The sequence below is a fragment of the Ambystoma mexicanum genome, chromosome 11, assembly GCF_040938575.1.
Source record: "Ambystoma mexicanum isolate Mex_15411 chromosome 11, UKY_AmexF1_1, whole genome shotgun sequence".
NCBI lineage: Eukaryota > Metazoa > Chordata > Amphibia > Caudata > Ambystomatidae > Ambystoma > Ambystoma mexicanum.
This window is the reverse complement of record NC_090934.1, coordinates 753,111,575-753,126,077: the sequence shown is the minus strand read 5'-3', so window position 1 is coordinate 753,126,077 and position 14,503 is coordinate 753,111,575. Positions and strand designations below refer to the sequence as shown.

Sequence of the window (14,503 nt, the reverse complement as noted above, 5' to 3'; positions counted from 1 at the left end):
TTTCTCTATATATTGCTTAGCCCATACATTCAAATCTTTTTTCTCTCTTCTCTTTGGAAACCATATCCTTTGTTATAACTTGTATCGGCTACAAGCAGAGCAAAACCGCTTGAGAAAGAGAGTAGAAAAATCCTATACGAAAAACAGTGGAAATACTACTACTAGCAACAAAAGACAAACTCTCTGGAACAGTAACAGTCGGGAAAAAGGTGGAGACACGAGTAGAGAAACAACACTAGAAAATAAAGCAATAACTAGTTACGGAGGAACAACCAACAGGAATCGCTACGCTACGGGAAAAGGAGCAACAGCAGGATTAGGTACATGAGGAGGTGGTGCTTCGTTCAGGAGGGGACGTCGACAGGCGTGTCTGTAACACCATCCCTATAGTGACGTGCATTGTACCCACAATCCCTCACGCGTCGAGGTCCCTCAGATTGTTTTTTTCCGCCCAGATATTGGTCGCCTTAACACAGAGCTCCTCGAGAGAAATTGCAAAAACATTTAATCGACCCTTTGGTCGTTATTTATTATTATACATTACATTAGATCCCTCCTTCGACGTCAAAGCTGCAAAGCTGTTTCACCACTGAGTAAGAACTTCGGCGGTGACTTAGACGGAGGAGATCCTTCAACGCTGCCGAACATGTGGCCTGGCCTCGCCTGCCTAAGACTGTAGGGAGAGTGGGGTCGTGGGACATTTCTTCTTTTCTAAGAATGCCTTTCTCCCCTCCCTCCCCCCGCCTTTCCTTCGGGGTCATTACCACTCGTATCCGTTTCCTCAGCTATGGAGAGGACTCTGTTTAGATTTTGCCCACGCTGTAAGGGCAAATTCGCATGGAAAGACGAGCACAAGTGGTGTAACCGTTGCTTACCCCTCGACCACAACGAGGAAGGCTGTGCGGCCTGTAAACTGCTTCGCCCAAAAACTTTAAAGGACGCAGGGTCAATAGGTGGGCAGCCTACGCTATGTCTAGAGCTGATTCCTCACCCGCCGCCACAAAGTGTGACGAGGATAGTGATAACCCGACCTCCGTTTTGGAAGTTGTAGACCTCTCTAGGGAGCGTACCTGCTCCTCGGCGTCTGTTCCCGGCCCCGACAAGTTCGGCTCTCGCCCTACTTATGGGGATGAACACCCCGGCGACACTGACGAACACAGAAGGCATAAATATAAGCACACAACCCCCGGCACTTCTTTGTCGAAGAAAGCCATAGCGCCAACAGAGACGCCGGACCCTCCGGTGTCCTCCACCGACTGTAAGGGTCGCAAGCCCTCCCCGCCACCGCAGACGCGACTAGTGACTGGGCTACCTGTAGAAAAGGGCACTACCACCAAAACGCCAGGCGACACGCCTCATAAGAGTGCTATCGTCGCCGAAAACGACTCCGCACCGCCCATCACGACGCCAGACGAACCCTCGATGGAGAAATTAATCGCCGAGAGCTTGGCGCGTATAGTTTCCACTGACGGCCAGAAACGGACAGCAAGTGATACGCCGAAGACCGCTCACAAGGCCAGGGAAACACCGAGAATGCCGGAAGGGAGGCAGGGACCGCTCCCACCGTCGAAAGAAGGCCCTAGCCTACGAGAAGGTTTCTCAGAAGGCGAAGGGACTTTAACCTCGACGTTGTGAGACAGATCAAGACGGCTACAGGCACAAGAGCCTCCTTTTTCGCCTCCAGACCGTTCTGGGTTACCACATTGGACTTTTGAGAGATTCCAATCGTGTATGGACAAACTGGATAGATTTATGTCCACTCCTGAAAATAAAACACCCAAAAGACCAAAAGAGGTACTTCATGAAGACCCCAGGGCTAAATATCCTAGACTATTTAACCACCTTCAAGAGGATTCTAATACTTATGACCTCACTGAAGAAGACTCTCACTCCAAGAGAACGAGGAATTCTTAGATAGTGAAGACCAACAGAACCTTGAAGGTTTTGAGGAAAACCTTGACATAGGTGGGGGGGCTTCGAGGAAGACCCAGATGAAGGTGGCTCACAGCCTTGGCAGTCACCAACAGCGTCTACAGACCCTGAGATCCTAAACCTTCCCTCTCCTCAGACCACACCGGTCAGGAATCCGTCACCAATAGATGACCAACCCACTTTCAACGCGCTACTACGGAAGGCAGTAGCGCACTTTGAGATTGAAACTGGGGAAATTACTCCCGATACTGATTTTGTAGAAAGAATCATTAAGGAAAAACCTCCCACTAGTCAAACCATTCCCCTCCCCGCCTCAGTTAAGAGACGAATATCCCCATCGCTGTCTACACCTGCGCTGGTCAGAGGGGTCAATCCAAGAATTGAAACAGTTTACTCCCTCTCCTTCGGACCCATTATATATTAAGGGTCACTCAATTGCAGACTCCTTGGTGGTAACTACCACAAGGAAAAGAGCAGGGGTTCCGCTATCAACCAGCGAATCACCCCCAAACAAAGAAGGAAAGAAACTCTACGCCCTGGGTAAAAGGATTACAGCTTCGGCAGCTTTTTCAACTAGAATTGCCAATAATAATACCCTACTGGCAAGTTATGCTGATGCCCAATGGGGAAAATTACGGCAAGACCTCGAGGAAGTCCCTGACCCCTTAAGAATATGCTTATTAACCATGGTAACAGAAGGAACTCTGGTTAACCAGAGCATCATTAAAAATACTCTTGATGCTGCAGAAATGGCTGGCCGTTCCTTAGTCCAGGGAATACTTCTGAAGCGTCATGTCTGGCTCCGCAATTCAGGTCTTAAGCCAGTCATTAATAAACCAATAGAGGATTCTAACCTCTGTGGGAAAGCAGTGGATGACGCACTGGAGACTGCGAAGAAGGATTTCGACACCCTAAAGACTTTAGACCAAATCTCAAGACCTCCCAATAAGCGAGGGTTCGGCAACAAGCGCTTTTTTCGAGGCCAACGTCAACAGCAACAACAGCAGTGCACTGCAGGCAACTGGTCCTCTACTCAGGGAGCCAGTGGCCAATACACTCAGAGGACAACGCTGTGGCAAGGGTAGAGGTCGGGGCCCCACTCCCAGAGGATCCCCGGCTACCAACACCAAATGACCCGAAGGTTCGGGTCCCCTCCCATGCATCACCGGGCAGGGGCCGGTTAACATCTTTCCTACCAGCATGGGAGGGAATAACATCAGACCGCTGGGTATTGTCAACCAGAGCCTGCGGTTACTCCATAGAATTCAGTCGGTCCCCCAAGTACTGACCCCTAAGGGGACGACGCTTATCACCGGAGCACCTCGCCATCCTTCTTCAAGAAGTGGAACTGCTGCTACTAAAAGGAGCAATAGAGGTTGTGCCTCTATCACAGGTTTCGGAAGGTATTTATTCAGTGTACTTACTTGTACCCAAAAAGGACTTAACCATGCACCCTGTACTAGATCTGCGCCCAGCGAACAAATTTGTCAAACCTCAGAGATTTCGCATGGTGACCCTACAGGAAGTAATCCCCCCTACTTTCACAGGGAGATTACATGACAACACTGGACATGAAAGATGCATACTTTCATATTTTAATGTTGCCAGCGCACAGAAAATACCTCAGGTTCATGATAGAGGGCGAACACTACCAGTCCAGAGTGCTACCCTTCGGCATAGCGTCAGCGCAGATGGTATTCACAAAAGTACTGGCAGTGGCAGCGGCCCACCTGCGCAGATTGTCCATCCCAGTATACCCTTACCTCGACGATTGGCTCATAACGGGGGATTCTTACGAGACATGCTTCTCAAATACCCAAAAGACTGTAGACCTTTTGTTCCAACTGGGCTTCTCCATCAATGAGAAAAGTGCAGCCTAGACCCCAGCCATATGAAACAATTCCTAGGGGCTCTAATTCGAACAAAGGACGGCCTCGTCTTCCCTTCCAACGAGAGGGTCCAAAATATGCTGTTTCAGATCCCTCAATATGTCGCCTGTGAAAGCAATGTGATTGCTAGGAATGATGGCGTCATGTATATATTTGGTACCCAAAGCGCGCATGGGCATGCGTCCAATGCAAGAGTGGCTCAACAGCCAGTGCTGTCAGGCCAGCGGACAATGGGACGATCTAGTGGTGATCTCACAGGCTTTGGTTCTCTTGCTACGGTGGTCGAAGGAAAACCTGGTAATAGGGAAACCATTCGCCACCCCCACAGTGGAAGCCACTCTAACCACAGACTCATCCCTCACAGGATGGGGGGCTCTCCTATCCCATCAGACTGCACATGGAGTTTGGACTCCGGGTGTAGCGTCCAAACACAAACTTGCTGGAACTGCTAGCGGTCTTCAAAGCACTGAAGGTTTTCCAGGCACACCTGCAAGGGAAAACAGTGATGGTCCTCACAGACAGCACCACAGCCATGTACTACCTGAACAAGCAAGGGGGCACGCACTCTCCAGGACTGTCCAGGCTGTCCCAGAACATCTGGAAGTGGGCTCTCACACATGTTCCTGTTGTCACAACATGTACCAGGGGAACTCAATCTGCTAGCAGACAAACTCAGCAGAGACTTCCCTCTGCCCGCAGAGTACGAATGGCGGTTAAGAGAAGACATTGTCTTCGATGTTTTCACACAATGGGGGTTCCCAGAAATAGATCTGTTTGCAACTCTGGAGAACTCCCAATGCCAAGATTACGCCTCCAGGTACCCCCAGAACCGATCCAAGGGGAACGGTCTCTGGATAACATGGTCAGGGAAATTTGTTTACGCTTCCCCCCCCCCCCCCCCCCGACTCCCCTTCTCAACAAAATAGTGCACAAGATGCACCAGGAACCAGTCACCATGATACTAGTGGCTCTCTATGCTAGACCCCTTTGTAACAGTTCACAAAGATAAGGTGGTTCTACGCACACATCCTAGGTTTGCACCAAAATTTATTTCAAAGTTCCATGTCAACCAGTCAATAGAACTACCAACATTCTTTCAAAACCCTTCAAATTTAGGAGAAAGGAGCCTGCATACACTAGATGTGCGCAGAGCCGTCATGTTTTATATGGAAATAACTAGACCTCTGAGAAAGACTAATCAGTTCTTTGTCTCAGTGGCAGCAGGAAGAGAAGGAGATGCAGTTTCAAAATTCACTATATCTAGATGGATTGTCCAATGCATCACTTTCTGTTTCCCTCTTGCTAAGAGGGAACTCCCCTTTAAGCCGAGAGCGCATTCTACTCGTGGCACTGGGGCTTCCATAGCATTCATTGCAAATGTCCCTCTTGAGTCCATTTGCAAAGCGGCAACCTGGAGTTCTGTACACACCTTTACAAAACACTACTGTCTAGATGCCCACTCTAGATCTGATTCCCAGGTGGGACAAGCAGTATGAAGACATCTTTTTTCTACTGTTCCTTCTCACAACCCACCTCCAACTCCGGGTACTGCTCGCTAGTCTATGCACAGCATGTGATTCTAAGCAGATTAACAAACATCAGAAGACAATGCATTACTTACCGTAAAAGCATTTCTGATGGTTGTATCTGCTTAGATTCACATGCGCCCACCCTTCCTCCCCGCTCGGATGGAAGGAACATAGACCTCCTTTATCTATCTCTCTTTTCTGTACTCACTCACGTCTAATATGCTCCCTCAGAGCAGACAAAATAGAAAGAGGGACCTCGATGCGTGAGGGATTGTGGGTACAATGCACGTCACTATAGGGATAGTGTTACAGACACGCCTGTCGACGTCCCCTTTTCGACTACGAAAACAAAATGCAATATTCCGCAGTGACCACTGGATGTCGGACTATGCACAGCATGTGCATCTAAGCAGATCCAACCATCGGAAATGCTTTTACGGTAAGTAATGCATTGTCATATTCTTTATACACTGAGTTTTCAAAGCACCTTATCTATGTTCCTAACAAACTCTGATTGTTTTTGTTGATCATAAATGATGGATTTCTCCAGAATTTTAACATATGACGACCTGCATGCTTCTCTTTATTCTCAGGTTGCTACATAGCTTCTCTTTTCTAACTTTGTATTGCATTAAAAAATACTGTAGGTCTAGCATTCGGGCAATCCTAAAATTACTATTGACTGACCACTGAATTTCAGAAACATGTCTATTTTGTCTGTGCCAAAGATTATCGAATACTCTACTACCAAATGCCGTTCTTACAGTTCATAGACATGCCGGTAGCCCCTCCTGTGGCGGCGTTCGGCCAAATATCAAAGATTGTCTGTCTCTGGCAGACAATTTCTCAGGCATATCAAATTACTGGTGTTACCTGGCAATAATTGTGCTTGTGAGGACAATGCACCAAATCAAATATCAGGATACTTAGGAATCGGGGCACGACTCACCTGATCAAAGGACAAAGGGAGGTCCGATCGGATTACTAAGGACAACAAAGGACCCTCGTGGTTGGTGATTTCGGCAAAACTGCCCACCTCGATATATGGACCCTCGTCAAGATACCGTCTCGTATCGCGTGCTCACCGTCCAGGGATCGGATTGTGCAGTACTGTTGAGGTATCGCATTTCATCCAAAAAGGGGCCCAGTCTGATAGCCGCGGCAACTCTTCAACGAGGTGGCATCAATCTTGAGGGTCCCTATTCGGGTGCCATCTGTAAAAGCAAAGAAACGTCGAGGCTAACTACCACAAATGAAATACACCAATCACTGGCTATAGATATTCACTGATCTTTATTTCACTGTACAGTCTACAAAGAAACAGATAGCTATCTGGCTCTCAACACCCCACAATGAGTACCAGCCCGTCAAAGAGAGGAGAGAGTGCTGGACATCTAAACATTTGTGCTTTTATACAATTTCAGAAATATTGTCCATCCCCTTAATAGTCTGTGGTCTAGAGTTTGTGCATAGTTCACATACAGCTTATACAATAATATGCAGACGGATTACATAGATTTGCGTTTCCATGAAGCACAACGGTGGTGTATGTTCTCTGATCCCGTGGTAAGCCTTGTTCTACATCTCCGCACAATGCAGTTTGGCCTGAGTATACACTCTAGGTTTGTTCTTTACTGTCCCAATGTTTATACAGGGATGAGTCCTATGTGCGCAGGCAATACTTATTTGACAGTTCATATGGAGCGCAAGGTCTCTTTACCTAGTCTAAACAGTCAGCTCTCGGACAGCCTAAACATTAACAGGACTCAAAGGTCAGGAGGCTTGGTTGCAAGTCGAAAACGCAGTGCACCATTTTAGAACAGAGAATCGTACAAAACAGAAATCAAAATGGCGGATGAATCTTAAAATGGCAGCAAAGTTGATCCAAAATCGGAACTTTACAACGCGGTTTTCTCCATAGAGCAACTAGGCTTAGGCCAATATTAATCAAAAGGAGGCAAAATATTATTCAGGCCCCGCCCTAGCACTAGCCATCCCCAATGACTACACCATCTACCACGCAGAAGAACAAACTTCCAAAGGATGTGATGTAGCCATTATTGCAAAAAGCTCCCTCATTATAAGACACATACAAAATGGATCACTGCCATCTGCGGAAATACTCACCATCAAGCTATCCACATCCAACACAAGCACAATCACCACCCACCTCATCTACAGACCGCCGGGACCCATATGCTCATTCAACGAAGACATAGCTCTCCTGCTCTCCAACAATACCAAACCCAACCCACGATTACTTATTCTTGGGGACTCGGACTCAATGACGAAAAGGATAACATAGCAAGCACCATCGCTAATACCATCTCAGAATTAGGTCTTACCCATCACATCTCTCAACCCACACACAACAAAGGCCGCACACTCGATTGGAGAGCAGACCTCAACTGCAATACTACTATCCTCTCCAACACACCATGCGCTTGGACTGACCACCACCTCATCACATTCACCATCGACAAAGACAAACAAAAATCTGCCTCCCTCCCCAACGCTCCACCCACACCCACCAGAAACAACAAAAACATCAGTCGACAAAATCCTCCCTCTACTCCAACCCATCATCGACCTCTCACCCACCATGACCAACCCCACTGAATTAGTAGACCTCTATAACTCTACCATTCTCAAGGCCATAAATACTGTAGCACCACTCAAACTACGAAAAGCCAAACCATGCGCCCATCTCAACTCGTGGTTCATCCCTGAACTAAAAACTCTCTGCAAAAACAAGACAAACGGAAGCAGCGTGGAAGCAGTCACCCTCCGCTAACAACAAAACTTCCTATTCCCTAGCCTCCAATACCTACAAGGCAGCAATTATCCAAACTAAAAAAAGCATGTACAATGAGCGAGTTTGCAACGCCTAATCCAACACCAAAGAGCTCTTTAACATCCTAAGAGACCTTAAGTCCCCTTCTCCCATCCCTGACACATGCAGGATCTATGTGATGTTACCAAATTAATTTTCAGAGAATACTTTTTACTGAAGTTTTTTTTACTGAAAAAATGTTTAAATTGGGGGAGTCCCCCTAACCCTGTTTCCCCGTGCTTCTAACTCTTCCACAACCCCCTCTGCACCCCTTTACCCCACCCCATATACATTTTAATAATAAATTAGATATTTTTCGTTATTTCGTTTTTGGTAAAAAAAAATAAAAGGGCATTCTCTGTTTTCTATTCGGTGGCATCACTGGATACCGTAGCTGAACAGTGGGACCTGCTCTGGAAAACAGACTACAGGCCTGCAAACGAGAAGAACTCTGTTAGGGAGATTTATCATTTGTATGCGTCATCCCCTCTCCTAGTGAGACCCCCAGCGCGTCTTGCTGAACTTCTGGACCTTTTTCTTTCAACGCTGAATGAGTCGACTTTTTCCACTAATTCCTGTGGGCTCTGTCTTTTGGAACTCTATTCTTTGTGTTCTACCTGTAGTATGGAGTCTGCTTGCTCCATATTTCTTAAAGGCATTTGTTTTTTACACTGCTGCACACAGCTCATTGTTGCTGGGGACCCTTAGGGTCTTCCTTTTAAGATTCCTTTTTATATATGCTCAAGTACCGTTGTTTATCTCTCCCAAAACTCTATAGTCTGAGAGATTGGCACACACCACCTTCAGTGGAGTGCCAAAGGGATACCAAGTAACCCCTTTCTCTCTGCTCCTGTGACTTTCTAGTCACATAGACAGTCTTAGTTATGGCTGGTGGCAGTGGATGTGTTATACCAACTATTGTCATTTTTATATAGCCTTGGTAGTGCAGAATAGGGGCAGCCAAGTACCGACTTGGGGCCTCTTCTTTTTTCATCATTACTAGCCTGGTTGTTCTTTGTTAGTCCCTCTTCTACCATTCTGGGAGGGAGGGGGAATGTGTGTGTTTTGCCTTTTGTGGAAACCCTTTGGTGTCCCTGCCTAAGCTCCAGTGTGTCTGGGCAGCCAGGCAGGAAGTGGGTGAGGAGTCTTCCACCCGCCCTGTCTTTGTCTGCCTGAATAGGACCAGCTCACACAGTTCAAGGGGTTTTTCCAATCTTTCCCGCCGGTGAAGACTCTGGCCCCGGCATGGGAGCTCAACATGGTCCTGACCAAGCTCATGGGGGTCACCTTTCCAACCTATGCATCAAGCCCCACTCAGGTTTCTCTCGTGGAAAACTGCTTTCCTCGTGGCCATCACCTCAGCCAGACGTTTGGGTGACATCCAGGCCCTTTCCTGCAAGCAGCCGTATCTGACTTCCCACGATTCAAGGGTGGTACTGCGTACACACCCCTCTTTCATGCCGAAGGTTCCATTAGAATTCCACTTCGAGCGCTTGGTGTTGACTGTTTTCTTCCCGAAACCTGCGTTGCTGGCGGAAAGTACCTTGCATTCGCAGGACTTTGCTCGAGCCTTGAAGTTCTATGTTACACGCACAAAGAGTTTTCGGAAGACTTCTCAATTGTTTGTGAACTTTGGTCCTGTGAACCATGGGAAGGCCTTGTCCAAGACTTTCATTTCAAGGTGGCCCTCTGGCTGCATCATGCACTGTCATCGGCTGGCTAACCGGCATCTGTCGTGCCATCTGAGAGCCCACTCCACCAGAGCAATCGCTGCGACGACTGAAATCCTTTTGTGGTGTGCTCGACATCTGCAGGGCTGTAACAGGGCTGCAACGTGGAGGTCCATGCATGCCTTCACAAGGTTCTACTGCGTCGATGGGGATTCCAGGGAGGATTCCAAAGTCGGCCAGGCAGTGCTATTCAACCTGTTCGCCTGAGATGAGTCTGTTCCAGGGGTAAGTGTTGATTACTTATGTTGAGCCTTGCCACTTCCCGTGGTTGTGTAATGTGTACTGCTGTGTATTAGTTATTCATGAGCATATGAACCCATGTCAGACCCCATGCTAGAGAAAGAACAAGTTATTTACCTGTAACTATTATTCACCAACGTGGGTCAGGCATGGTTTCACATGCAAACCCTCCCTCTGGCCCCTCTGCGGCTCATCTTGGTCATACTGCCACTTTACTTGCTTACCAAATCTGAAGATGGCTGCCAGAGGCGGGGGCTTAGGGAGAAGACTGTCATTGGATGGGGGCAGTATGACCCAGAGGACAGTGATTGGTTTAGAGGGGAAATAGTTTTATAGTGAAAGTGAAATTTTTCTTTTACCGAGGATTCCCAGCCTGACGGGGAATATTCATGAGCATATGAATCCATGCCAGACCAATGATGGAGAACAATAGTTACAGGTAAATAACATGTTCCTTTCTGGCAGAGCCAAAGTCAAGCCCGGGAATCTTGGCTACAACAAAACTGGTGTGTGATAAAACATCAAGGCTCTGTTTATGAAAGTTTAACATTTGCTTTCCTCACTATTACTTGATTTCCCCTAGCCACACTCCATCAAGTAATTTTGAATAATACTTTATGGTTGTGTTCAATGCCATATTCCTTCCTCCGACATCCCCTCCTGGTATTGACATAAGTGGGAGCAATTCATTCTACTACACAGCAGTCTTATTGCCTTAGTGTAGTCCACCAAAGGGTTTGAACTGTGCAATCCTGCTTAGCACTAACTGGAATTAAATTTTTGTTGAAACTCTGCATCACCCTCTTCTATGCTTAATGTAAACCTTTTTGTGCCAACTGTTTAAAACATGTCACTCGCTGCCATGTCTAGGTACTTAGATGTTTATATTTGCAAGGATACATTTGGGTAGAAAGTTGTGCACAGGTAGAACAGCATCCATATGTAATATTCTATTTTAACTTTTGAATTGATTTCAGACCAACGAAGGCAGACATTGGATCTGAAGATGGTGATGAAGAAGGTGCTGCTAAACCTAAGAAGCGACCACCAAGGGAGCGCAAAAAGAAAGAGAAAAAAGAGAAGGTAAACGTTTTAATCTCTTACATGCTCAAAGTGTGTTTTGCGTGTGTAGTTTGCTCTGCAAATGTGCTGCTTGACTGAAGCATTTGGAAAGAATCTTTGACAGCACCAGACTTATTAATTAGAAAGCTATCTTCAGTAAAAAAAAAGAATCTTGTCTCCCAAGCAAACACAAAAACACCATACGAATTGGGGTCGTCCATACCCTGTGGATTGACCAGCATGTCAAAAGTCTTGTCCTGAAAAATAGATTTAGCTTTCCCTGCTGGCTCAAGAAAATGACAGTGGACATGGTCCCTGGTTAGAAGAGAGGCAGATCTCCACCCTTGCAGTTTCAAGAGTATTTATCATCGGGTCCGTCATCTCTCGGGGTAATTCTGGATTAAATCCAGTCAGTTGACCAAAGTTCTTATTACTGTGCCTGCTGTGTAACCGGAGCCTGATGTAACCCTTCCTTTAAAGCGATGTGGTGGTCCCGAATGAAACAACTCCTACCCAGAGGCTGGTGAGATCCACTAGTCTTTAGAACACTGGCAAAACGAGCCATCCCTCGATGTGCTATAACCTTGTTGGGCTGCAAAACGCGAATACTGCAGGACCTTGAGCCTGAGTGCAGTGTATGGTCTTCTGAAGTCTGAATCCTGGTGAAACTTTGGTGGACCTCCAGTGAGACGATTTGAATCCCTGGAGTACCCTCACCAGAGTGCAGGACCGAGAGAGTGAAGAGAATCCGACTGGCAATATTTGTTCTTCGTCTGGCTCCTGTAAAAAGGCGCCAAATCCACAGAGCCGCAAGAATCCGGGAAGAATTTGTTGCTGGAAGCCTCTTCTGCCGACTGCTGCTACAAGTGCCCATCCAGTGACCAGTTCTTTCATCTCCAGATCAAGAATCAAGGTACTGGGTCCTGTGCTGCTGCACCCTAAAGGCATCCACCCAGAAGCTCTTCTTTTCTCCTAAGGTACTGTGTGGGCTTGGGTAATATTTACCTAAAGTCTTGCGTGCATCCTGTGAGGCTGAGTGGGGAATTTGTGTGGTTGGGAGTTTGCCAATACCACTTGCCTAGGCCTAATGCTGGAACGCATATAGGGAGCTTTCTGTGAAGTCCCTGACCACTTTTAACTACCTCTGAAGCTGATACTTGTCTGAAGAGAAATTCTCTGGAACTCTGACTTCACTGAAACCTATCCTGACCTGCCAGCATCTGTCTTAGAACACTAGGGTCCCTCTTCTGCCTCGGAGTAAACTCATGCTCTAGAGTAGGGAAGACTATATAAGATAAAGGCGTCTCTTGAAAACTATAACAAGTGTAAAAGTACGTGTAAATGAGTTGGTGGTGTAACTGTAACAATTGCTTGTGGAAGCCCCTACTATTTAAGCAGTGAAACTGTCATTACTGTAATTTTCCTGTAACAATTGTGAGCGCGAGCCACTACTATCGAAGTAGTCACCTGTAAAAAGTATATGTTGCTTTAGTTTGAATAGTGTCCCACATTCTAAAAAGTAATAAGTACTGTTTTATTATTCTTAACTGAATGATTGTAAAAGCTTACCAACAGGGTTTACCTAACTTGAATAACTGATTGTCATTCTTAAAGTGTACAATTGGGTTTTGCTTTCCATGATCTGCTTTATACAGATCCAAAACAGTCAAAGTTAATACTTGTCTTTAAGTTGCATGTAGCCCCTCTTAAAAGTACACAAGTCTTTACCTACCTTGAATAGTTGCTGCTCTTCTAAACTTGTAAAAATGGGTTGTGCTTTACCTGAATTACTATTAGTGCTCTTTTAAAATAGTTTCCTAAAGTTCTTACCTTAGAACTGTGTTGTACACTTCTGAAAAGTATTCTGGGTACAACTAGCTATTGGGTAGCAGATAGCTATGCACCAATAGATCGCTTACCTTGAAATACATTCTTTCTTAAACTGCAATTGGGGTGTGCTTTCCTTGAATTGCTTAGTGTATTCTAAAATAGTGCAGTATTCATACTTATTGAGTAGTTTAAGGCCCCTCCAGAAAGTATGAGTTGCTTTACCCATCTCTGAACTGTGTTCTAAAAAGTAATGTTGCAAGGTGTGTCCTTGTATCCGAGTTGATCTATTAAGTGATTTCTACAACTGAGTGTCACTGCATGACTGCTAGGTTCAACTACCCTTGAATTACTGATTGTATTCTAAACGTATATCTAACCTGGTTTTACACCCCAAGAATAGCTGACTGCCATTCGTAATGTTATAGGTTTGACTCACATTGACTACTGATTGTATTCTCAATAAAGTTATACTTTGTGTTGTATCCCATAAGCATTGAGTTGGTTTTTATAATTGTGTTTATATATGTTATGTTACAGTACATAGTTCCCCAAGATTTACCTTGGCCTACTTGTATTTAAATAAACCCTTTATTTTTACAAAGCTTTGTGTTTCAGTGTTTCTTTGGACCATATGTATTTTTTCTTGGGTGGCACAAACTTCTACTAAGTGTGGAGTTTTGTAATGCCTCTTATATGGTTTTATGAAGCCCCTAATTGGACTTTAGAAAACTGTCCCTAACAGCAGGCAACACAAAGGATTCCCGCTTAAGAAAACACTTCGACCAAGGTCTTTCCCGCCTAGGACGGCAGAAGACGACCTAAGGTACAACATATAAACGATAAATGGCAAACAAGGAGCCCACCATTCTGGCAGAATGGTGACCCTCCTGTGCATTACCACAGCTGATTTGACAGCCTGCTATTAATGACAAAAAGTCCTAAAAGTAGTTTCACTGCCACCAGCCATTCAGGTTAACTTGTAATTGTAGCATAAATGTTACCAGGTAAGTGAGAAAAGGTATACAGTGGATCTCCCCAGCACTCCACAAAAGGTGAGGTGTGTTGGCTCACTTTATAAAATGTATAGGGGATGTCAATCCCACTTTCACCCTTGGGAACAGTAGTTCGCCCAAGTACCTTAAAGAGAAATTAAAAATGGGAGCCCAAAGGCAACCCAGCACCACTGCATTTAAATTCTGGGTGCTGCTATAGTACATTACAGTCAGCACAAAAGTTATAGGGATCTAGAAGTCCACGCACACACTATGGAGGGACATAAAAAGGTCACCCATAAAAAAGAGTAAGACTAGGGGAGAGGGGTAAAAGATTCCCACTCACCTAAAGTTAAGGACAAATAATCACCAAGTGCAATCAAAAGGTTCTGGGGTTGACACAGGTCAGGAAGATTATTAATTTATGAAAATCTTACCCTAACAGTACCCCACTCTAATATGTTCA

General features: G+C 45.7%; 1 protein-coding gene across 1 annotated transcript in view; it reads left to right on the top strand.

Annotated features, from left to right (window-relative positions):
• CTR9 (CTR9 homolog, Paf1/RNA polymerase II complex component) overlaps positions 1 to 14,503 on the top strand; it is an 861,351-nt gene that overhangs the window by 804,994 nt on the left and 41,854 nt on the right. Inside the window, exon 23 of the mRNA XM_069623650.1 lies at positions 11,131 to 11,236. Coding sequence (XP_069479751.1) covers positions 11,131 to 11,236 — 106 coding nt within the window. The remainder of the gene's footprint in view (positions 1 to 11,130; positions 11,237 to 14,503) is intronic.